The 27357-nt window shown below is 36.1% G+C and overlaps 1 protein-coding gene across 1 annotated transcript in view; it reads left to right on the forward strand.

Annotated features, from left to right (window-relative positions):
* Positions 1 to 326: 326 nt before the first annotated feature.
* The window catches only part of LOC117208491 (type-2 histone deacetylase 1-like), a 42809-nt gene continuing 15778 nt past the window's right edge, over positions 327 to 27357 (forward strand). The window contains exon 1 of the mRNA XM_033449686.1: positions 327 to 808. Coding sequence (XP_033305577.1) covers positions 327 to 808 — 482 coding nt within the window. The remainder of the gene's footprint in view (positions 809 to 27357) is intronic.

The following is a 27357-nucleotide window of genomic DNA, read 5'->3' on the forward strand; positions in this document are numbered from 1 at the left end:
TTCGGCTATTAAGATCCAAAATTCTCAACATATGAAAATAATTAAAAAGTTTTATTTCGTCTCTTTTTAATTGATACATGAGAATCTGATAGGAATCCAATTGATATCTATCTCTCCCGTTCGCTGTGGAGTGCCGAAGCGTGCAGACGTGTCTCTAGTGCCCAGTGTAGTCCGCAAACAACACGTCTCGCCCAACCGTCGAAAGTGAACACAGCCAAGTGTCCTACCCTTTAGGGAGAAGAAAATTCCACGCACCTAACCCCAACCCGAATACTAGCCTCATAGCCTCACGACTAGCTATTCATTTTGAATTAACTAGCTCGATGATGGCCCAGCAATCACGACCAGACTCTCCGAAGCAGACTCGCAACTACCCCGCGCTACCTCCTCCGTGGCAGAAGTGTAGCAGAACCAACGACGCTAATATTACAAAGAAACGGAAAATAGAAACATCAAAACCAGACATGAACGACACCCGGAACGAACAATCAACGATACAAATAAACACCCATAACAGGTTCGCCGTATTGCAATCCACTAACGACGCCATGGAAATCGCAGACCCGCCGCCAAACCCACCAGCACAGAGAATCCCCCCATCCCCACCAATATTTGTGGATGACGTCATCGACATACAAACAACGATCAAGTCCTTAGAGAGAGATATCTCCAAGGAGGACTACAACTTAAAGATAAATAACAATAAAGTAAAAATACAGCCGAGGAACCCAGAAGCTTACAGAAAACTCACCAAGATACTTAGGACCCTGAACGTCAACTTCCACACCTATCAACTGAAACAGAAAAGGCCTTTCCGGGTGGTCCTACGAAACATCCACCACTCAGCAGACATAGACGAACTCAAATACGAACTCTCAAAACTCGGCCACGAAGTCATAAACGTAAGTAATATAAGGCATAGAGTCTCGACAGACCCGTTATCCTTATTCTTCTTAGACATAAAACAAAAGCCTAACAATAAGGAAATCTACAATATCAGTCGCCTAATGAACGCGATAGTAAAATTCGAACCACCGCTTCTGAAAAAAGAAATAGTGCAATGCAAAAGGTGCCAAAGGTACGGACATACGCAGAAGTATTGCAACCATACTTTCCGCTGCGTTAAATGTGCAGGCACTCACTCCACTGACCAGTGCGCCAAATCACCGGAAACCCCAGCGAAATGCATCCACTGTCAAGGTGACCATCCTGCCAACTACAAAGGCTGCTCAGCCTATAAAACTCTATACACAAACAGGTACCCTAAACTCAGAACAAAAGAGGTAACCAACCAAACACCCAGCCCGCCGAAATTCACGACTACCCCAATCCCCTCAACCAACCAAACACCCAGTCCTACCAAATCCATCACCACCTCAACCTCCTATGCCCAAGCAGTACAAGGCATCCAAAATAACCCGAATAGCCAATGGGATCTTTCCCAAAATAGTGTCCCCCACCCACCTAACACAGACAAATTCTCTAGGCTTGAAAAGCTAATAGCGAAACAATCAGGACAAATAAATCATTTGCTATCGCTACTAACACTCATCATGGATAAATTAATACGCCCCGACGCAAAATAAAACCAAGGCGCATAGCTCTTTGGAACGCCAACGGTCTAGCTCAACACAAACTTGAACTAGAACTCTTTCTAAAACACCAGCAAATCGACGTAATGCTCGTATCGGAAACCCATTTCACCGACAAAAACTACCTGAAAATAAATGGTTACAAATTCTACCATACCCATCACCCCAGCGGAAGGCCCACGGTGGAACCGGAATAATAATCAAAGCAAGTATTAAGCACTACGAACTTCCATCATTCCAGAAAGACTACCTCCAAGCAACAAACGTAGCAATAGAAGACTGTCATGGCACAATCACTACTTCAGCAGTATACTGCCCTCTCAGACACTCCATCGCCAAAGAAGACTTTGATAACTTCCTGGACACCCTGGGCAATAGATTCATAGCTGGAGGAGACTATAACGCCAAGCACATCCAATGGGGCAGCAGACTGGTTACAGCAAGAGGCAAAAACCTCTTAAACAGCATAATAAACAACAACCTCAACTACCTCACCACATACGAACCCACATACTGGACCACTGACACCAACAAAATACCCGACTTTCTTGACTTCTTCGTAACTAAAAATATCTCATCAAGACACGTCCAAATCAACTCCTCGGCTGATCTCTCCTCTGATCCATTCACATGATAATAGCTCCATTCACAACCAACACACCAACTGGCAACTCTTTACAGAAGTCTTTACTCACTCAACTTCAGCCTTAACTTCACTAAAAACTAAGGAAGAAATCGAAGCAGCCGCGGAATACTTAAACACGAGCATAATAAACGCAATCCGCCTCTCCACACCGACAAAGACGTCGATCAGCAAACAAGAATATCCCCAATACATACTAAAAAAAATAGCAGAAAAACGTAGACTAAGAAGAGTATGGCAGACCCATAGAACACCAGATGACAAACGCAAACTAAACAACGCAACTAGAAAGCTATCCAAAACCTTAAAAAATTATAAAAACGACTGTTTCCAAAAATACCTCGCCAGCTTATCCCCCACGGCCGACTCCAACTACTCACTATGGAAGGCCTCCAGGAAACTCACACGCCCCCCACAAGTAATCCCACCTATCCGCCGTCCGCAAAGTGGATGAGCGCGAAGCCCTATAGAAAAAGCCGACCTGTTTGCCAAATACTTGTCTAAAGTATTCAAACCCCATTCCTCCAAAGTTGCCGCGGACGTTACTGAATACCTGCACAACCCCTTCCAAAAATGTTGAACTCTTCTATTGAACCCTTCACTTCTGCAGAGACTATAGAATCAATCAGTCGCCTAAATCCCAAGAAAGCAGCAGGGCACGACCTAATAGGCAATAAAGCAATCAGGGAATTTCCCATAAAAGGGATAGCACTCATCACATCGATTTTTAATGCTATCCTTCGCCTTGAACACTATCCTAAGGCCTGGAAAATCTCATTGATTACCCTCATCCCTAAACCCGGTAAACCGATATACGAAACCAGCTCCTATCGCCCAATCAGTCTTTTACCTACCCTGTCCAAACTATTCGAGAAGATGCTCACGAATCGACTCCTTCCACTCCTAGAGAACTTGAAAACATTCCCAGATCATCCATTCGGCTTCCGAAAACAACATTCAACAGTAGAACAAATCCACCGCATAACTCATACGATCAGCCAAACACTCGAAAAGAAAAAATATTGCTCAACGGTTTTCCTAGACATCCAACAGGCATTCGACAAAGTATGGCATGAAGGGCTAGTATACAAGCTTAAAAAGATCCTACCTCACCCCTACTACTCCATCCTAAAATCCTACCTAGCCAATAGACAATTCATGGTTAAATGGCTAGACGCCACTTCCGCAACATTCCCAATAGAATCCGGCATACCCCAAGGTAGTGTCCTCGGGCCCCTACTGTACTCCATCTACACTGCCGACCTACCTATATCAAACGATATAACAATAGCGACATTTGCAGACGACACAGCGCTATTAGTTACCCACGCAGACCCGGTAATAGCCTCATCCACTCTCCAGCGAAGTCTCGACTCCGTGGAAAAGTGGTTTCATAAATGGGGCTTCAAAATTAACGAAAAGAAATCCTCACATATAACCTTCACGCTCCGAAAACAAACCTGCCCCCAGGTCACCATCAACAATGCAACAGTTCCTAGCAGGGACTCAGTCCGATACCTGGGCATGACCCTGGACAGGAGACTAACGTGGAAGAAACACATCTCAGATAAAACGAAGCAACTAAAGGACAAACTAAAAAAATTCTATTGGCTCACTGGCCGACGCTCCAAACTATACATACAGAATAAAATTACCGTCTACAAAACCGTAATAAAATCTGTCTGGACCTACGGAATCCAACTATGAGTAACAGCAAGTAACTCCAACATCGAAATACTACAACGCTTCCAATCGAAAACGCTAAGATCCTTAATAGACGCACCTTGGTATGTTACCAACGAAACCATCCATCGCGACCTCAAGATACCCACAGTCAAAGAGGAAATAGCAAAATATAGCGACAGATATAGCAAAAGAGTCAACAAACACCGAAACCCCTTAATCACTGGACTACTTGATACGACGGACCAGATTCGCAGGTTCAAGAGGCACTACCCGCTAGACCTAAAAGCTAGATTCATTTAGTTGTCCAAATTAAGCGTATGCACTTACTTATAATACTTATAAATTATACCTATCTGTAATAAGTATTAACTTATTGTAAATAAACAGCCATGTCACTGCGCCACGCCAGAAAAATTACTAAAATTCTCAACGCGAGAATTGATTGTAATTTCAACAAATAAATAAAAAAAAAATATCTCTCTCTTACAATAGTACTGTATCAAATATCTTCTGTTGATCCTTTTGTACGACGGTAATACCAAAACCTGATGAAAAATGTAATGACATCCATTTTGTCCAACTGTAAATAGTAGAATAGACGAACAGACAAAAGATGTAAGCATTTGCGTGAGAGATGGATTTTCAGTAAAAATACGGAATTATATGAACACTACTTTCGGCTCGGTAATTTTACCGAGTCGGTCAAAAAACCGTATCGTCTGAACGGGCTGCAAAAGTTATAAAGATAAAGTGCGTGAGCTTTAAAAACGATATAGTAATGGAAAAAGAACACTGCATAGAGATCCGTTGTGTCCCTGTCTAATAACGCATGCATATTCATATCCTAAATAAGGAAGTGTAACACCGATCAACGAGCGACATCAGTCTTCAGTGTGCATGCCTGATTAGACATGTCAAAAAGGTGTTCTATGCAGCGTTCTCTTTCTTTTTCTATATCGCATTCACTTACAGGGTAGTATGGCTCGCGTAGTCTATCTTTATATCTATATGATTCAACCAAATCGGAATCTATTAATGTCAGCAACTGTCAGCAGCACGATAGACTTTCTTTCGAGAGTTTAACAAATGAAGATTTTTCGTAGCGATATATTGGTATCTGTGTACATATGTATGTATACATATATAATTAAGCTGAACATAATTCCTATGTCCGCCGTAGCAAATTGCAAATGACGAAGGACGAAACACTTTGACCTTTTTCCAGGTCACTATTTCAGAACCTACCAACAAACTCCGCTGCTGAGTAGTATGCATAAATAGCTTTTCTCCTCCTCACTAGCAAACAAAGTGCGTTCGCAAGAGTTAGGTTCTGGACGTTTAACTTTGAAATGTGCTTTTACGGGCTAGGTTTAGGACCTTTTCGTGGTGACAAATCACTTTCGAACACCCTGTATGACGCTTTAATATTTTATTTCTTCAACAAAAACAAACAACAACATCTTAGTACCCATATTCTTCTACAAGGATATAACAAGAATAAAATATTTAAGAATAAAAATGTTACCAAATACTTTTGTTAAACCTGTAATATACCAACTTATGCAACATGTATGAGATATGTAATATGCCGTGCATGTTACATGAATTATGGTGGTTCTATTAAGTAAAAATTAATCACATGTGATTCGTACTCGGCTAGATATTTCATCGTTGTTTTAATGTGCACTGTTGTCATTTCATCGATTACATGCTTATAGTGAGCTTGTTACTAAATTTATATTGAAACTGATGCTAATATTAGACAGCGAATAGAGAAAGGAGCATTTCGAACTCTCCATAATATGGCGCAATATTAATGCCGGGAAACGTAGATTTCTCGAATGTCGATCTAAGGTAGAGGAATTGTGTAACGTGTTATAAAAATCTAAAATGAACCTTGAATATGAAACTCAAAATCGAATCAATTTCCACCTTTTTACATCGTATCAGTTTCAGTTGATATATGTCACTTATGACATAAATATTAAGAATCTATAACAGTTAATAATAATATGAAAATAACATTAGTATATGTACCTGAGCTGTAATATGTAACTAAAAAGAGGAATTGTTTAATTTGATTTAGTAATAGAAATAAAGAGAAAGCAAGGCGATGATACAATATATGATATATTTGATCATAATTTCCAACTTGCTGTAACGTCAATAACATTTACTTCTGTTATTCCGTAGCCTGGCAGAAAAAGATTGTTATAAACATGATGATTGTTAAAACAAACAGATAATGAACGAATTTAAAAACACATACATATATTAGAATATTGTGATTTACAAACGATCACGCGGCTGATTATTTCATGTGCTACGAAAGTTCGTATAATGAAGGTGGCCGGTGGCGGAAATATTGCGTTTTCTGGTCAGAGATCGGAAACAAACAGAATCTGTGACCAGTTGAAAATTTTTCACCAACAGAGAAGCAAAAAATGGATTCTGTTATCGGAAACAGTAATAATCCCGTGGTTGACGTGCATTCATCCACGCGTGCATACATATGAGACAGAAAACGCGTGTGCAAACGCGGCCATGGCTGCGGTGTGCGGTGGTGGATTACGAATGGAGCAGTCTAGATCTGTCATTCAGTTTAATCGTTTCCTATGCACTTCGCCGTACCCATTGTCGACCAGAGCTCTATAATAATTTAATGCCAGATATAATAAGTTACTTGCTGTCTGGCCGGCTGCCAGGCTTACCCTATTCATTCCTCTATGAAAGCTGAAAAGCGGCAGTCGCTGCCGCCGAACAGATGGAGCGTTAACTTATGGAGCGGTGCACGCCGCGCCGCTCACGGTCACACTGTTCCACTGAATTTAAGCCGACTCCCCACCCGATCTTAATTGGTCAGCCTCGCTAATTGAGACGATCATTATAGGCCATTAACGCGCGATCAACTAACTATTAGCATTTTTCTGGCCGGCATGGCAAAGAAACAATAACGTCGATTATCGCTAGGATCCAAACGGTTTTCGGTTCGTAGGTTTTTAAGGGAGTTGCGTTATTCTACTGCCCAAGCTAAGGTATCTTGAGTTTGATGTAGTTTCTAATAAGTAGAATTAGTATGTCAGTAGCTAGGCGGGAATTAATTTGTGCTTTGAATATTTATAGAGAGATAGATGAGAAACACGAAATTAGGCTATTAAAAATGAATGCGTGATGCACTTATGGTACTTACGGTACAAGTATAAATGTATGATTGTCTGGCTGGCAACTTTAAGATCTATTATTCTTTTTTCTTTGTCTAATAACAGATGATTTAAAAAGAATAACAGGAAATAAATATAATCAAATTTCTTCCCTTTCCTAATTATTAATACTAGCCAGCATTCTGCAATGCTGTTATTAAGGACCCCATAATCTCAAGTAAGTTCCTAATCACTGATATCAGCAGAGTATGGAATACGAAACTTCTAAGTAGCTCATTAAAACTTCTAAATACTAATTGTGGTTAATTCAACCTGCATTCATTTATAAAATTCCGTAATAATTTTCAATTAGAAAACTAATGTTTCGAAATGTATGTTATTTTGACAACGTTCGGAGAATGCTCGGTTCAACCATGGAACAGCTTGAATAGCTTTTAATACATGGCAGTATCCGGAATGCATCTTCGCATTAAACGGCGAACGGTCGGAATTAATATCAAGAATCTGGAGATTTGTCGGCAGGAGCGTAAGACATTTTAATTACAGCAATTTAAATTCAATAATTTTGGTATTTTGCTCGAGCCGGAGGGACTGCACAGCTGTTCTACGAATTAGCATACTAAACTTCATTACCAACAACTCGACAAAGACGTGCCAAGACGGCACAACTAATTTCGAAGATAGAATAAAGCTGGAAGCGTGCGTGCTCACTGTTCGTTCTTAGCCACCTTCGGAAATTACATCTTAAGGTAAACTATCCTTCTTATTACTATTTATTCTTGCTTGGATTCCACGTTCTAATAAAAAATCTTTCACTATGTAACTGGATAACGCTGCTAAAATAAATTGGAAGCTGTAACATTGCTTGGGCAATTCGAAACTATTATAAAGCATTATGACACGGCCGAATATGCCACGTTTCGCACCGAGACACGTCGGTTCGCGAAAATTTTTTCATTGGATTTATTTAAAAACTCTACAATTGCACAAAATGAAACGAGTTCAAGTTACAGAAGAAATGTAATTCCATGAAATTTGGTCAAAGAAATTTCGATGTAATCATTTATGAGCCTCTAAATGTTTTGTACGCATCAGACTATAATGAACATACAAATATATAGCGTCGAATAAATTATACCAAAGAATTGCAATTCTCGACATTTCGTTACAATATTAAAATTTTTGAATCCCAGGGATAGCGAACAAACGAAAACGGAGTATGTAAAGAGAGTAAAAGACAGTGAAACAAACAATGTAATGACGAATAAGGGTGAGACAGAGAAGGAGAGAGAAATAACTTGGGAAGTTCGTATTTAATTTCAGTGCAATTGTTTTATTTTACCCAGTGTACCTGCACATATTACATCAGAAAACGTGTCCGACTTTTCAAATAATCGTTGTATTATCAGATCACATGGAAATGAAAAAGTAATTCCGGAAGGGACGTCGTTGCTACATATGTGCGCGCTTTATCTGCAACCACGAAGATGCCACGGATTTTCTTCTTCCTCTTTCCTGTCTTCTCTTTCCAAGGATTAGTGGAACGCTCGAGGTGTAATAAACGACACTACTTAATGAGTTACCTTTTCATGGGCCCCTGTATATTCCTTTAGAAGCGATAGTAAAAGGTTTGACGGCCCAGCTATCCAGAACCTATCACCAAATTTCATTTTATTCCTATCACTTTTCGCGCAGAGACACTAATTTTGTTGTAAGAAATCGTAATTCTGATTTGAAAGCAAGGATTATAGTTTTTAGACAAATTTTGGTTATGTCATAACGGATTCAAAGTTTAGGGTTTCAAGACGACAATTTTAAGTAAGTTCACATGACTAAATGAAAATATATATTAACTTAATGGAAAATACATTTTCATCTATAAATCACAGGCATCAATGTCATTCGCGGATTTCCCTTTCATGTGCATATTCATATATGCTTTTCTTTATACACTTTAACATTGTTTCCTATTTTTATTAATACCCCAACTTTTTCTATTTATATATCAAATTGTAAGATCTGCGAATTTTAGCTTTCTATTAAAAAAAAAAAAAAAAGAAGCCGAAACTATAAATCGTTAGGTGTAATGAACAACATACAGAATACTAATTTACTGAAAATAGTGAAAATTATTTACATACATTGGTATATACATAATAATTCTTTCTTTATTTAATTTATATTCGAGGAAGGCACTCCTGTATTTCAGATTGAACTGAACAAAATGAAAAAAGTAACAAAACAAAATGAAAAGAATATCGACGTCCACTCATACTAAACAAATGGTTGCTATGTCATCCTCCCATTTATCTTACAGTCTATGTTCAAAGATCTTTGAACACATTCTTATAATTTATGCTAATTAAATATTATGAGTTAGTCGCTTGAGCGACAAATGCAATACGTAAATACGTGACTCTATACGCATTAAAACTTCGCGAGATTTGAAAAATTAAAAGAAAATCTTGCAATATGTAGTCCAGGGAAACAACATTTACAAGGAAATAGCGCACAATGCATACCTTTCAATAAATGCAACTAAAAGTATTTATATTGTACTTCGGGAAAATAAAACTTATAAGATTCGTTAACTGATTTATGCGGAAACGAAAAAGCAGAAGGAAAAGAAGAAGCAGGAGAAAGAAATAAAAATAGGAAATAAGAGTCTACAACCATGCAGGCTGCTATATGGGGCAAAACTTTATTCTGATTTAATGGGATTATCACTGCAATTTTACTGACATTTCGACTCGTATAATTCGTAACTATCTGATCCGTGACAATCACTTAGACTTTTATACGTAAACCATAAAACGTATCATGTAAAATTGACCAATTCGTTCGGAACTGGAGGAACCATCGTCTAATAACATAGCATTCAGTGACATTTTCTTTGTTAGGAACATATTTGACTTTCACACCCCAGTTGAGATAATTATCCAAGCACATACGACTAGCATAATACCTATTATAGTTCCTATAAAAATAACATTCAAACATTGTTTCAAATCTTTCTCCTATTTTTCTGTTCGATGTAACAGGACATTTCTAGGATATTTCATTTCATAGGATAGTTCATTTCCACCTGGAAAGAGGGGAAATATCATAGCTTTAAAAAAGACCATTTTCATTTCTTCGCCACTTTTGGCTCCTTCTGCTTCATTCTATCAAAATTAATTGTGTATGGAATGAAATAAATAGGCGACAAGTTACTTAACACTTCTATATCTGAAGAAGAAGGTAACGAAAAATACAGCATGATTACAGTAATTAAATGAAAATTTTATTCATTTAGCCGCGTGAAACGAGGAATATCCGATATTCATAGAGCCACGTGCTGTCCCAAAATTAATGTACATGAATTAATCACTACAAAATCCTGCTTATTAGAATACGGTATAAAGACGAAAATATTATAGTAAGCTTAAATCGGTACTATCAATGCCTAAATTATCAATGTTGAATAATTGTGTTAATATAACACGTGTAGGATAAATTATTCGGTAGGAAAGTGTAAAGTATTTCACAATGTCTTTATCGAGCGCGGTTATTTAATGAATGGAGATAATAATCTTCCATCGGTACGAATACTGAAAAATTGTATTAATACGATGACAAGTATATAATAAATTATTTATTATTTAAGTTATTTATGGTTAGTTGAATATAAAGGAGTTTACACATTGTCTCTTTTATTGTTATTTGATAGACTCCGGAGTGGAAGTCGAAAGAGCGTCGGAGAGGAATTAAAAGTGAATAAAGGGTAAATCGTATTTATCTGACCAGCGGAGAATTCCCAAAGGCTATCGCGATATCACGCGTATCAATAACAGGTAACGATTTCATGAGCAACTTTATCCTCTCCGTACAGTTTTATCGGGAGTGCAATTAATCTTGTCAATGTATAACATTACAGACCAGCAAAGCAGAACATTACCGGAGCCTATCCTTTGTGTATCAGCATCTTTCGTTTTTGAAGGCTTATCAAATTCTCGCGAGGTTTACATGCATTACGAATTATGATCTTAATTAATTCTTAATTGAGCAACAAAAGAAACATTTAAAGAGAAGGACAATTTGGTACGATATCTAAATATTATCTTTGTACCTTTTTGAAAGAAATTTAGTTCAAAATGCAAGATACTTCGATTTTTAAATATCCCATTAATTCTTATATCTATAAATCTATATAACATAACTGGTGATCACTAGTATTGAAAGGTGTAGTCTCTTACATTAATCTGAAAGCAACAAGTCCATCTAACTTTCTTCGGGTCTGTTATGTCCCGACGAAAGCAGTAAATACGTTATACGCTTATTTGGGATTCAAGTAAGTTAACACTTTGTATAAATGGAATACTTCCTGCAAAATATTTAATCGGTGGCATTTCATCATCGAGAAATGTTAGTACGTATATTCAATGTAGAAATAGAGAGACATACGAAACTGTTAGGGAAGTGATACATTTACACTGTACATGAGAGTGTGTGTGTAAGGGTTAGAGGGCGTCAAGGACTCAGTGGAGACAAAAGACTGTTGCCAGATGTTAGAAGAATCTAGGCTAGTCGGTTGGCAACCAGCGTGCGTGCAAGACGTCCTTAGAGAGGAATATAGGTGTATAACTGTTATATGGAAATATAGTAAATAATTTGTATTCCCAAATCCTCGAATTTCCTTAACATGGTAGCAGAGCGTGGTTACTAGTTTTGCAAGATATTTAGTGCGTGGTTACTATCTTGCGAGTGAGTTTTCAGTAAAGAAAAAAAACTTTCAGAAAAAAAAATATACTTCGAGCACGTAGGAACGCTTGAGTAAGAAAAGGAAAAAAAGAAGAATCAATTAAAATGGAGAGATCGGAAATCATGGTACCTATATTCGATGGTGAGGATTATGGAATGTGGAAGCAAAGAATCACGATGTTTCTCAAATATAAGGAATGCGAGGTTGTTACAACTAGAGTGAAGAACGAAAGAGACGATGAAGACTGGGACAAAAAGGATTTGAAGGCGATTAATATAATTTATAGTGCAATATCGAACAGACAATTGGAGTATGTTAGGGAAGGAAAAACGGCGTATGATATAATAAAAAGGTTCGATGAAATGTACTTGAAAGAGTCGACGGCACTGCAGATCGTATGCAGAAGGAGATTGGAAAACATAAGACTGGAGAACTACAGTGATTCAGCATCATTCTTTAACGATTTCGAAAAATTAATCAATGAATTAAAAAGTGCGGGCGCACAAGTAAGTGAGAGGGAAAAGCTGAATTACATGCTGAATACGTTACCCGAAGAATACAGCTACATAGCGGACATAATAGACGCATTGAAAGAAGAGGATCAAACGGTAGCGTATGTAAAAAATAAAATAGAGGTAGCAGAGAAGAAAAATAAATCCAATCGAGGAGAAAGGCAAACCAACGCCTTTTCTGCAAAAAAGGAAGGATGCTTCAGATGTGGAAGATTAGGACACTTTGCGAGAGAGTGTCAAAATGGCGTCCAAGCGGGAAGCAGTAACGGCTATTGGCATGGGCCAACACGTGGTCGAAGCAGAGGAAGAGGGAACAAAGGCAATACGAGCAGAGGACGTGGAAACTTTCATCGTCAATCAACAACCGGCACGGGCGAGCATGGAAACTCAAGAGCAGGCATATGGATAGCAACGGCGCACGCAGCAAACAGCAGTGAGACGAATGAGATAAGTAAGAACGAAATAGTGTGGCTATTAGATAGCGGTTGTACTGATCACATAATTAATAATATAAATTATTTCGATAAATCTATCGACCTAAAAGAACCGGTAAATATATATTTAGGCGATAATAGACCGATAAAAGCGACAAAAGTTGGGAATGTTATAAGTTATTTTGAAGCATTCGGAAAACAAAATAAAATAAATATGAGGAAAGTATTTTACGCGAAAGAAATGTCCGCAAATTTGATTAGTTTAGGTAAACTAACAGACAATAAGAATACGGTTATTTCCAAAGGAAATATTGCGAAAATAATAGATGAGGATAATAAACTTACAGCTGTAGCGTTCAAAGAAAATGGGACATATAGAATAAAAAGTATATTGAAAGGGAAGAAGCACTTAGTAAACAGCGCCGAACGTAGTGGTATGAGTAAAAAGGAAAGATGGCATAGGATGCTAGGACACGTAAATTTTAAATATTTAGAGATTTTGGGTAAAGAGCAGCTAGTGACTGGCATACCGAATGAATTTGAAAAGGAACTTTTGAAATGTAGGGTGTGTATAGAAAGCAAAATGCATAACTTACCTTTCAAAAATAATCGAACTAAGGCTAGGGAAATAATGGAAATTATTCATACGGACGTATGTGGTCCCTTTAAGACCACCGGATTCAATGGAGAAAAATATTTCATTTCATTTATCGATGATTATAGTAAAATAGCTAGGATCTATTGTATAAAATCAAAAGATGAGGTCTTTGATTCTTTCGTACAGTTCGTAAATGAAGCCGAAAATTTAACGGGCAAGAGGTTAAAAATATTAAGATGCGATAATGGTAAAGAATATTTAAATAATCGAATTTATAAATTTGCTAGGGATAAAGGTATAAGAATAAATAATTGCCCAACATACGTACATGAATTAAACGGGACAGCGGAAAGGTATAATAGAACAGTGATGGACATGGCGCGTTGCTTGTTAGCGGAAGCGAAAGTACATAAAAGGTACTGGCCGGAAATAGTTTGTACAGTGGCATACTTGAAAAATCGAATATTAGCGAATACTATAGAAAGAAAGACACCTTTTGAAATATTCTTCGGGAAAAAACCAGATGTTAAAAATCTACATCTATATGGTAGTAAAGTTTTTGTAAGAAGGCCAGAACAAAAAAGAGTTTCCAAATGAGACAAGAAGGCAGATATGGGAATTCTATTAGGATATAGTGAAGTAGGATACAGAGTCTTATTAGGTGGGAAAATAACAATAGCTAGACATGTAGAGGTCATTGAGACAGACACTAAATGTATCGGTTTTGAGGAAAATTCATTAGAGGCAGATAGAAATGATAGCGAAGATAACTATTCATTGGATGGTATGGATAAGGAAGAGTTAGAAGGTAGGAAAGATGAAAATAATAGTAGTATTGAAAGCTCAAACACTCCTAGGAGATCTACAGGTATTAAGAAAACTCCAGTAAGGTATCCAGAAAAGGAAAATATTTGCGAGATTCATGCAAATTATTGTAAAGTAGATATCCCTCGTACATTTGAGGAGGCGATTGGTTGCGAAAATAACGAAGTTTGGAAACAGGCTATGGATAAGGAAATAGAATGTCTCTATAAGAATAAAACTTGGAAATTGGTAGAAAGGGTAAAAGGCAAAGAAGTATTAGATGTAAAATGGGTTTACACGAAAAAATCAGAGGACAGGTATAAGGCTAGATTAGTGGTAAGGGGATTTCAACAAAGAAACGTAGCCGATGACATATATTCTCCAGTGGCGAGTAATCAGACCTTTAAGATATTGCTATCATATTGTTGTCAAAATGGATTAATAATTGAGCAAATGGATGTAGAAACTGCCTTTTTAAATGGTGAAGTAACCTCGGAGGTATATGTAAATCAACCAAAGGGATATGCGGACGGAACGAATAGAGTTTGTAAATTATCGAAAGCGCTTTATGGGTTAAAAGAAAGTCCGAGGGACTGGTATGATTGTTTTGATAAGTATGTGACGAGATTAGGTTTTAAAAGGAACAATATAGAGCTGTGCCTATATACTTATGGAGAGGGAGAAAATGTTGTTTATTTGTTAATATACGTAGACGATTTGTTGATTTGTAGTAAAAACAAAGGGAAGATACAAAGTGTAAAAAAAAAAAAAAAAAAAAAATTATTAACTGATAGATTTGAAATGAAAGATTTAGGTGAAGTAAAAGAATATCTTGGAATAAATATAGAGTATGATTATTTAAAAAATGAAATGAGATTAAGCCAAAAGAAATACATAGAATCATTAGCAGACAAATATAAATTACATAACGGCAAATTGTACTGTACACCTATGGAGACCAACTTAAAAATTGAAAAAGCTGAGATAAATAGAGAGGACATTGGATACAAGAATTTAATTGGCGCATTGCTGTATATTAGTGTAAATACCAGACCCGATATAAGTTATAGTGTGAATTATCTGAGTAGATTTCAAGATTGTTGTAACGAGACACATTTTAAATATGCCTTGCGAATATTGAAATATTTGTACCGGACTAGAGATTTAGGGCTACATTATAAAAGAAATGAAAAATGCGAAACGATAGATTGTTATGTGGACGCTGATTGGGCAGGAGATCATATAGATAGGAAATCGACTTCTGGGTATGTAATTAGATTGTATGGAAATGTAATTGGATGGAAGTCTAAAAAACAAAGGTGTGTGACAAAAGCCTCGACGTATGCAGAGTATGTAGCTCTATCGGAAGCGGTGAGCGAAGTAATGACTATCAGAGAACTAATGAAAATCTTCGATGTAAATGTAGACGATAACCCTGTAAAAATCTATGAGGATAACTCTGGAGTAATGAGTATAGCAAAATACGGAACTTTTACAAAAAATTCTAAACACATCGAAGTTCATTACCACTACGTTCACGAGTACGTAAAGGAAAATAAGATAAACATAATAAAAGTAAGTACAGAAGAAAACACTGCGGATATTTTTACGAAGGCACTGTGTAGAGAGAAATTTGAAAGGTTTAGGTCATGGATGAATGTAAAATAAGAGAAATGTAAAGAAAGCGATAAATGTCAAATATTTTGTTAATTCGACAAGTATGTAAATAAAATTAAGTGTACAGTATAAATGTAAGGAGGCGTGTTAGGGAAGTGATACATTTACACTGTACATGAGAGTGTGTGTGTAAGGGTTAGAGGGCGTCAAGGACTCAGTGGAGACAAAAGACTGTTGCCAGATGTTAGAAGAATCTAGGCTAGTCGGTTGGCAACCAGCGTGCGTGCAAGACGTCCTTAGAGAGGAATATAGGTGTATAACTGTTATATGGAAATATAGTAAATAATTTGTATTCCCAAATCCTCGAATTTCCTTAACAGAAACTAGAATAAATATTGTCGAAATATTGGTCAAATACCTCGCAAATTATATAAATATAAGTTATGTAATATAATTTTTTACCAATAATTATAATTTATATATATGTCGGATTCACATTATGATTAGGGTTAGGGGTGTGAAACGAATCTTCATTTGGATTAGACATTGTTGTTATGCAATAGAGAAGATTGCTTTACTACAGAGATTAGACTAAGATTGCTTTACTAGCGCAAGACTATTACAGAATTTGACAAGCAACCGTGGTAATTAGATACTCGAGATGCTAATGACAATGATCTTAGGTTCAATAACGAATCCGCGGTCAACTGGATAACCAAATGCGCTTTCTTCCAAAGTCCAAATTGTACTCCACTTGCTTGTCTACTTCTACCAAATGTCCAAATCGGACAAATTGTGAATGCAAATAACTAAATAAAAAAAAACTTGCTTGTCTACGGTACAAGTATTACTGAACTAACTCTTTGTTAAAATGTGGAAACGTCCACCGAGAGTAAAGACGCTATGTATCTCGCTAATGCGACCTCACAAGAGAATGCCTTCCCGTCACGATGATGCTGCAGAGGAGAACTATGATGGGGTGTGTCTAAGGACACGAGACCATCGGATTCGTCGAGGAAAGCCTTCGTTCGGAAAGTGAGGGAAATGAACGTTCCTGTTAATTGGTTAATTTCTATGTTGGTGGTTGAAGAAGGATGCTAACCGCCCTTGAGAGAAAGTTACTAGCGGGAAACGTCGTTCGTGAGAAAAGTAGATTTCCCGTATCTTCCCGTAGTAGGTGGTAGATTTAGGGACTGTTAGGATAAAGACTGTTTGTCCGTTTGAAGGACTTTAGTTAACTAAATCCTAAGATTTATAGCGGGTCCTCAGGCTAGCTGAACATGTACTGTGAAGATGCATCGACATCTGGTAATCATCTTGCCCGAAGAATAGGGTCTGTGAGTGGCGAGCCATAGGACAGAAACCGTTGGAATGTTTACTGTCGCGTGCCGCTACAACTATTTCTTTTAAGGAGAGCTATAGAATTACTCCATACCTCTGTTAGGTAAAATCGTTCATCCCGTGACCGCGGCTATGTTCAACGACTTGTCGCCTCGAGCCCAAGTTCACTATCACAAATCTCGGACAATTATAATCGAGTTAAATTATAATGACTAAAATATTGGGGGTTTCCCCGAAGAATTCCAAAGGAAAGGCCTCGGTGTCCTTTCATCTCCGACATATATAATAGAATATATTGATTTCTTTGAAATCTCGTTTCATTTTTTTTTCAAAGATTAATTGCTAGTCTTATCCTTCAAACAAAAAAGGTAAGTTAAAAATTTTTGTAAATAGCAAACTTCGCCTTCTTACGTATTTATTCCTTTTTTAAACGATTATCTATAATAAAAATCAAAATATTACTCAGTTTCTACTAATAAAATCGTCACATTCCACATAAAACATGCGTCCTTACCAATGAATTTTATTTCAAATTGACATTTCAATCTGTTTCTAAGATACTGGACTTTAGAGTATCATATTTAAGTAATAATAGGTATGAATGATAACTAAGAAATCATGATCATAGTTTTTCCGCCCGAGATGCGCACGTGTACTAGCAATATGTGGTAAATAAATGTCAGCGTTACGTCTGTGACTGACTATTACTTGTTACTACGTGGCTCAAACAAGCAATGATTATTAAAAATTACACTTTCCTTTAGGCTATATTATTCATTTCGACAGCGAAAAATCATATCAACGTGAAACAATAGCTGTTTTTAAGGGAAAGCTTTCCTATGTCTAAAGGTATTAGTTTTGTAAAAATATGAAGCGAATAATTTCGAGATAATAGTAACGTAAATGTTCAAAAATATTATTTGGCGTTTCTGATATATTTGGTGATGTAAGTTATATTATTCGAAATGCATACTATATGTTTCACTTCAATGATTATAGGATATAAATACGAGTAAAAGAACAATATATTAGAATCATTTACTTTTTGTAGAATTATGAATTACGAAGAATTTGTCAAAATACAATCCAAAATATAAATACGACTTCAAATATTGTTTTGCTGGAATGCCAATATTATAAAATATATTTGTTTAATAAGTTATTACAGAATTAAATTCTCCTTCAATTGGGAATAACATCCATAAGAAAAGCAAAATTCTGGACTTAAGTAGATACATACATGCATTATTAGATATATAGCATTAATTATATAGATATCATTATTTTATAGCGGAAAACAGCAAATAAGTACATTTTTCTAACAAACGATTTCATCATTTCTGGTAGAATAACAATAATTCGATACAAATATACATGATATATAGCTAATATACATGATATATAGCTATTATAGATATATAGCTATTTAACAAACCTATTAAGGATCTATAAGTTCCAAGACAAAGAAACACAACATACATTCTACCATTATACTTAATTATAATGCGGTAAAGCAACACCAGTGAAAAATTAGCATAACCCGTCCGCCGCTAACATGACCAGCCAACCAACAGGCATCGAAAGGAAAACGTCGTGGCAGGTGTATTAAGCCAGCAAGAAGGGTAAGATCGTTTCTCGGAACCGAGTGTATGCTTATACGTATACGTATGTGTCACCTTAGGTGTCGTCGACGCATCAGCGTGGCGTCAGCGACGCCTTGCATACTGTTGCAATTGCGTACAACCTTCGGTATATAATTGGGATGAATATTGAGAAGTTGGCAGTGAAGTTGTAAGTAAACTTGAATGCCTCGAGGCGAGCTCGCTCCGCTTGAGAGCAGAGACGTGTTGCGGACAGATCTCCTCTGCTCTCCTCACGTAACCCACTCCTGATTCACCTAGCGTCTGCTGCCTTCTGCAAAACTATACGAATATTCCAGATTATCTAGCCCAGAAATGAAATAGTATTCGCAGGCACCAGTGTTTTTGCCTCTATTCTTTATGGGGATTGTGATTATCTAAAATAGAGAACAAACCTGCTTTGCTGAATTTTAAATTCTACTAAATTGAATTAGTAAGAAGGAGAGAATCGTTACACAATTTGAGGAATTGGTCTGATAGGCATTGAAGTATTTGGTGCCATTTTTTACACAAGTCTACTATGAACAAATTGTTCTCTAAATTATTCTATGAAAAAGGAATTCAGGAAATTCTCTGACTAAATATAAAATTTTCTGGAAAATTGAGAAACAGTATATGTGTCAGTTTAATGAGAAAAGGGAGGGCCGTTTGAGTACTCGGGAATTTTCTATAAGTATAATGTATTTATTAATGAAATCCTTTTTTTTCTTCTTACTATCAACATAATTACTCGAACATGATTATTTACATTTCCTCAAACATTATAGATTTCTTATTTTTCTTATTTTTCTTTTTCTCCGCCTTCTTATTTTTTCAATTTTATCTTCCTTCTTCCCCAGTTTTTATAAAAACAAATGCACAAAACAAATATATATACTTTACAAGTTGAAACTAAATTGGTCATTAAGATAAGATTATTTTTATTGATCACTAAGATTTCGTTTCCTACGAAACGATATATATTGTCGTTCAGTCTAATAGTTCTTTTTTCTTTCTTTATTTCTTTATTTTTATTTTATTTTATTTTGTTTTTTTTTCTATTTTATCGGATTACAACAATATTCTAGATTGCCTGATTCTCTGAAATTAAAGTAAAAAAATTTACCCTCTATACGTGCTCTTCCGCTGCACGTTTTCAAAAATTACAGAATAAAATATATACAATCCTGTATGCTCCATTAACGAATTTCATTATGGTACTTTGCGATATTCTGAAAGAATTTATTTGAAATGGCATGCAGTCGCTACAAAAAGTTTTCGATCAAAGCATAATTTTATTATATCTTCATATTAGGATACAAATAGTGTTGTCAATGTTTTTTTTTATTTATTTATTTAAATTTTACAATTTGTCCAGTAGAACATTTGGTAAAATATTATAGCTTAGTGGTATAATAATATAACATGTGGATGGTTCCCAGCGGGGTTCCATCTTCCAAGTTGTTTATTTTATTTCTATTGTGAGGTCAGCGGGATGTTTCTTCTTCAGTCTTCTTTCTATTATGGTTTTAATCGTTTCAGCAACCAGCTGGTTTGGGTGTGTTACAAGTCTTTCTTTATACTTTTTTGCATATTTAGCGATTTCCTCTTTGACTGTTGGAATTTTTTAATCTTTTCGTAAGTCTTCATTTCTGACGTACCATGGAGCGTTAACTATTGTCCTTAAAATTTTTGCTTGCTCTGTTTCTATTTTATTTATGTGACTCATTGCTGCCGTCCCCCATAGTGGGATTCCATATGTCCAGATTGGTTTGGTTATTGTTTTGTATATATTTAGTTTATTCATTATGCTTAATTTGGATTTTCTATTGGTTAACCAATACATCTGCTTCCTTTTTTCACGTATTCTGTTTATTACTGATCTTATGCGATGCTTCCATGTAAGGTGTGTGTCTAAATGTATTCCTAGATATTTGACTTGCTTTGTTTGTGCTATGCGGGCGCCATTCAGTTGGATATCTGGTGTTTTTTTGCTTTTCTAAGTGTAAATGTTATGTGATTGCAATTACTGGTGTTCGCTTTTATTTGTTTGTTTTGCAGCCACTTTTCTACTTTTGTAATGTGTTCTTGTAGTAGTTCGGCTGCCATTTCTGGATTTGCGTGCCTCACTAGTATGGCCGTATTGTCCGCGAACGTTAGTATTTTGCTGTTGACAGTTGTTGGTATGTCTGCCATATATAGTGTGTATAGTATTGGTCCTAGGACGCTTCCTTGCGGTATTTTTTACTACAAAGGTTCTATTGTTTAAGTAAGATTTGAGTAGTTTGTAGATTTGTTCTGAAAATTGCTTTTTGAATATTTGAAGAAGTTTTTCATAGTTAACTTTGTCAAATGCTTTTTCGATGTCCATAAAGAGTGCCGTGCAATATTGTTTTGTTTCCAGCGCCTGTAAGATTTCATTGACGAGTCTGTGCATTTGTTCTATTGTGGAGTGTTTATTCCTGAATCCAAATTGATGGCCCGGTATTAGTTTTTCTTTTTTTATTGTTGGTTTTAGGCGGCTATATATTATTTTTTCTAGTAATTTGGAAAACGCAGGTAGTAATGATATTGGCCTGTAGGATGCAGTTAGATGTGGGTTTTTGGTTTGGGTAACATTACGATCTGTGCTATTTTCCATAGTGCAGGAAAGTACTGTATTCTTAGAATTGCGTTGAATATTATCATGGTTAGTCTTGTTGCCTTTGGGGGAAGGTTTTTTAAGATTTTTCCATTGATCAAGTCGAATCCTGGTGCTTTGCTTGTCTTTGTTGCCTTAATTAAGTTTGCAACTTCTTGCGCTGCTGTGCTGAGTATGGTGCAGCGTTTATCAGTTGTGTTGCTGGCATTTTCCACTTTTTCATTTGTTTGCCATCTGGGGATGCTGTTATTAATTTCGTACGGTGAAAATATATTTTGTAGGTGCTTCGAAAATTCTTCTGCCTGCTCTTCGTTGCTTCTGGCCCATGTGTTGTCCATTTTTTTGATTGCTGGGATTGATTTTATTGTTTTCTTAACTTTGTTAGTGACTTTCCATAGGGGGTAGTTGGCATTCTCGTGCGCGGATAGTGATTCAATGAATTTTGAGAATTCGTTATTATGATGTTCCCTTATTTTATTCTTTAATTCCTTTGTAAGTTTATTTAGGTTTTTCTTGTTTTCTCGTATTCTCTGTTTTTGCCATTTTGCTTTCGCTTTTTTTTCTCCCCTGATTTTATCTAGGATGTCCTGTGGAATAATTTTTGATTGCTTGCTATTTGATTCATGGGTGGTGGTTGCCCACGCTGCTTCCTGTATTATTTCTGTCATAGTTGCTACTGTCTGCTCAATGTGTTCAGGTGTTTTCAATGGGATATTGCAGTTGATTTTGTTTTCGATTAGCTCTTTAAAAGTTTGCCAATTGGTGGTTTTATTGCAAAGAGACTCTGACTTGTTATAAAGTAATGGTTTGCTTGTATATTCTAATATAATTGGTGTATGGTCGGAGTTAAGCTCAAGGCTAGTTGTTATTTTTAATTTGCTTACGTTTAGTCCTTTTGTTACTGTTGCGTCGTGCAACACTCTACCTGGCCCCGGCTATACACCGCGGGCCAGACAGACCCCAGATGTCCGCTCATCCTTACGGCGTACCCTCAATAGCCTTAAGTACCCGTCATAAATCCCAATAATTTGCTAGCTAAGGCCCTTCAGGCTACTATACAAGCTTAAAAAGATCCTACCTCACCCCTACTACTCCATCCTAAAATCCTACCTAACCAGTAGACAATTCATGGTTAAATGCCTAGACGCCACTTCCGCAACATTCCCAATAGAATCCGGCATACCCCAAGGTAGTGTCCTCGGACCCCTACTGTACTCCATCTACACTGCCGACCTACCTATATCAAACGAGATAACAATGGCGACATTTGCAGATGACACAGCGCTATTAGCTACCCACGCAGACCCGGTAATAGCCTCATCCACTCTCCAGCGAAGTCTCGACTCCATGGAAAAGTGGTTTCACAAGTGGGGCTTCAAAATCAACGAAAAGAAATCCTCACATGTAACCTTCACGCTCCGAAAACAAACCTGCCCCCAGGTCACCATCAACAATGCAACAGTTCCTAGCAGGGACTCAGTCCGATACCTGGGCATGACCCTGGACAGGAGACTAACGTGGAAGAAACACATCTCAGATAAGACGAAGCAACTGAAGGACAAACTAAAAAAACTCTATTGGCTCACGGGCCGACGCTCCAAACTAAACATACAGAATAAAATTACCCTCTACAAGACCGTAATAAAACCTGTCTGGACCTACCAAATCCAACTATGGGGAACAACAAGTAACTCCAACATTGAAATACTTCAACGCTTCCAATCGAAAGCGCTAAGATCCTTAATAGACGCACCTTGGTATGTTACCAACGAAACCATCCATCGCGACCTCAAGATACCCACAGTCAAAGAGGAAATAGAAAAATATAGCGACAGATATAGCAAAAGAGTTAACAAACATCGAAACCCCCTAATCACTGGACTACTTGATACGACGGTCCAGATTCGCAGGCTGAAGAGGCACTACCCGCTAGACCTAAAAGCTAGATTCATTTAGTTATCCAAATTAAGCGTATGCACTTACTTATAATACTTATAAATTATACCTATCTGTAATAAGTATTAACTTATTGTAAATAAACAGCCATGTCACTGCGCCACGCCAGAAAAATTACTGAAAATTCTCAACGCGAGAATTGATTGTAATTTAAACAAAAAAAAAAAAAAAAACCTTCGGTTAACTTTATATGTATATATTGTATTTATTCAACGTTTTAAATTTCCATCATCAATTCCATTTAAACCTTTGTATCACTTATACGTTTGTATACTTATATTTTTTTATTTGTATACTTTCATTTCTTTATTTGTGTACTTATTGTATACTTATTTGCATGTCGGATTAACATTAGAATTTAGGGCGCGTAACGATCCTCCCTTTGAATTAGCCGTCGTTTTACAAAACAGAGATTATATTTACTCGTATATACAAGACTTTACAAAGTATAATGAATGTTGAATTTAACGAATAATAAGATTAACAAATAATAAGTTTAACGAATGATAAGATTAACGAATAATAAGTTTAACGAATGATAAGATTAACGAATAATAAGTTTAACGAATAATAAGATTAACGAATAATATGTTTTACGAATAATAAGTTTAACGAATAATGAGTTTAATGAACGCTGTTAACAATGTTCTTGGGTTCAAACGAATCCACGGTCAACGGGATAACTCTTTACTATGCGTAGAATAATTTTAGACACAAAAATACGATTGCTGAGACGCTCGGTATACAGCTCGATGTGTCACTTTCCAAGGCGATCACACGAATGATGATCTGATGAAAATCTGTCTCGCTGTACGACTGCATTTGTTTGTTGTATACTCTTTGGAAGCATAGAGAAAGTTCCAAACGCCGTTGCTAAGCAGGTTCTGTCTGGAGTTTGATTCTTAATACAACGTGTGTCCCATTATATCGATATTTCCAAAGTACAATTCTATGTGGCCAGGCCCGTTCTTGAGGGCGTATGCCACCACAACCACATTTCTAGGGAGAACCATACAACCGCTCCACACCTTCGTCAGGCAAAACGTATATTCCGTGACCGTGGCAACCGTTCGGCGACCAGTTGTAACCTCGAATCCACTTTCGCTGTCATAAATATCGAACAATTACAATCAGATTGAATGATAACAATTGCTTAATTACAGATATGATAAAATCTAGGCTAAAGCATTAGACGACTTTCCTAAAATTGCAAATGGAAGGCTCCGGTTTTCCTTTCATCTCCGATATGTATAACTTATAACTATACATACAAATTTTCAACATGCATACGATGAATTCTTTAAACACGTTATATTGAACTGTGAATAAAATTTAACAGATTTTCATCGAACCTATCATTTAGTTTTTAGATATTCAAAATATATTTAGAAAGAAATGTTTAAGGCGGATCCCTATATATTATAAAAAAATCTTATAATAATATATTTGTCAAAATTCGTTATGGATAAAATTTGTGAAAGGAAGAAATGGGAAACGAAAGTAGTTTCGATTGTGATACAAACAGCTTATACAACATAATTTGTACGAACGAGGTACGAACAATGCGTGAAAAGTTGATAGTGATCTTGCTGCTTGAAAGCAGAGACATGTTGCGGATAGCTACTGCTCCGCTTTTACTCAACTTACCCATGTTATTCGCCTATCGAAGTTCTCGTGCAAAACTATGCGAATATTCCTGATCATTTTACGGTCTGATGGAATTACTTCGCCGCGCATTTTGCGTACTTCGCGCATGGCGTACCTGGAACGATAACAAATAAAGTCAACTAATTTCCTTATTCCATTTTCCATTCTTTTATCTTACTTTCTTCCTTTTTCTCTATGCTCCTATTTTTTCCTTCTTTTTCCTTCTATTCCGCTTTCAGTTACGTTTCAGCACGAATATGTATAAATACAAGACATAAGTGCATATACGCGTATAATATCGCATAAACACAGTCTAACGGAGTGTAATATTGAATACTTCACCGAATAATAATTTTGTGGCGCGGCGGGTTATCGATGACGTGTTTCGCGTATGTGTATGCACAGCTTGTATATTACAGAGGGCTGGGCACAATTTATGCGATGAAATCAATTACGTGAATGAGAAGTGAACCGTTCGTGATGCAGGGAATATTAGAGAACATTAGACTATTGTATGATTAAATTAAATGAACCAAGATGTAGGTAGCTTTCTAATTCTTTAACAGTTAGGACTATGTAATTTTCTTCAAGATAGTGCCTGACAATAATGAATCAATATATGTAAAGATGTTAATACTATTTATCGAATAATATGATGTATGTAGCTTAATAAATGGTGGAAAATTTCCCTCTTTGTTTTTTTTTCTAATGTCACTTACAACATAGAGAGATATAAACTGACCTAGTTGTTAAAAATCAGGCAGTATATAATTTTTTTGTCAATAATGTGTATATACATAATGCGCATGTATCTATTGTTCAGTTTCTGCGTAAAATTAATAATTAAAAAGGTATTATAAAATATTAACAAGTACAAATTAACAAATATACTTAAAACTCAGCTACCTGTAAGGGAGTTCTTGATTTAAGAGAACCATATTTCCTACAGCTATTGTACTACTAAACGACGAGACTACTAACAGACGAGATATAGAGTAGACATGACATGCAATGCTTTTTCATAGCGGTAGATTTTGGTAAAAAATTTTAATCTGTGAACACTGATGATAACTAATAAAAAGCTTTCTTCAGCTTTATGCAAAACTTGTGTCTAGAATGCAGCAAGTTTCCAAGTATAAAGTGGTATACAAACCCAAAGCCAGGTGATCAAAAGTAAACTTACTCAATATTCATATACCGGAAATTTCTATTTAGTTATCAAAGCGTTTCTTTTTCAGTGCTTAGCTGAACTTGTTGCTGAATTTTAAGCCTGCTATATGATACAAGTCACCCGTCTCCGATTCGCTTCATGCGTTATCAAGTGCTCGCAGAACAACCGCAAGCAATAAACTTTAACTACAGGAATTGGACACCACAATTCACGGAAATAATTGAAAGTTACAGAGATACATAGTACTTGTAAAGATGAAAAAAGACTTTAAATAACCATGCGAACAGAGTGATATTTTAATTTGTAATGAAACATTGTGTGGTCGTTAAAGAACTTAAAAGTAAACATATGATTTTGCGATAGGTATACAGAATTGCAGTTTCGGAATAATTTTCTAAGTGAAAAACTGAAATAAGAAAGAATTCGTTTTTAAATATATACTTAAAGTCATGAATTTTTACTATTTTAATAGAATTGATTTTTATTATATTATATTTATTTAGTAAAATTGATTTTTGATATAATTGATTTTTACTAATTTTAATAAAATATCTCCTCCATATAACTGGAAACGAGATGTCTGCAATCATTTCTTTCGAAGGTAAATATTTATTTTTTTATTCTAAATTTATAAATTTGATCAGTATTCTTGATGATAATGTCAATATTCCCCGAGAGATTCAAACTAAAATACATCTACCAGAAAAATCAATCGTACCATTCAAGTTTCTGACATAAAAATATATAATAAATAAATATATAATAAATTTTACGAAAAATGAAAATATTCATGATTTCATGAGCTGAATAAATGTTGTTTAGTGTAAATTTGACGGACAATGTTAATTTCTTGGTTCAATTGCTTGCGATGTGTGACTCTGATATCGGTTACAATATCAAGTACTTATGGTTGCAGAGAGTTAACTCTGTCTCGTGAGTGAGTAATTACTAACTAGACTGCTCAATTCCGCGCAATTTTCTGGCTCGCGAAAGTTTATGAAAATTTCAAAGAGAATACGTATGCGTCACCCATCTGCCTTCATAATAGAACTTATCCTTTTTCTCTATTGGCCCTGTTATGCTGCAGAACACGCCAGTTCTTTTCTAATTCACATTTATTTACATTACTGTACGTGATGCGTTTCTGTGATTATTTTAAACGTATTTAAGAACATTCAGATTTGGAGGATCGGA

Source organism: Bombus bifarius, unplaced genomic scaffold (genome assembly GCF_011952205.1).
Source record: "Bombus bifarius isolate JDL3187 unplaced genomic scaffold, Bbif_JDL3187 scf7180000008138, whole genome shotgun sequence".
NCBI classification, from domain to species: domain Eukaryota; kingdom Metazoa; phylum Arthropoda; class Insecta; order Hymenoptera; family Apidae; genus Bombus; species Bombus bifarius.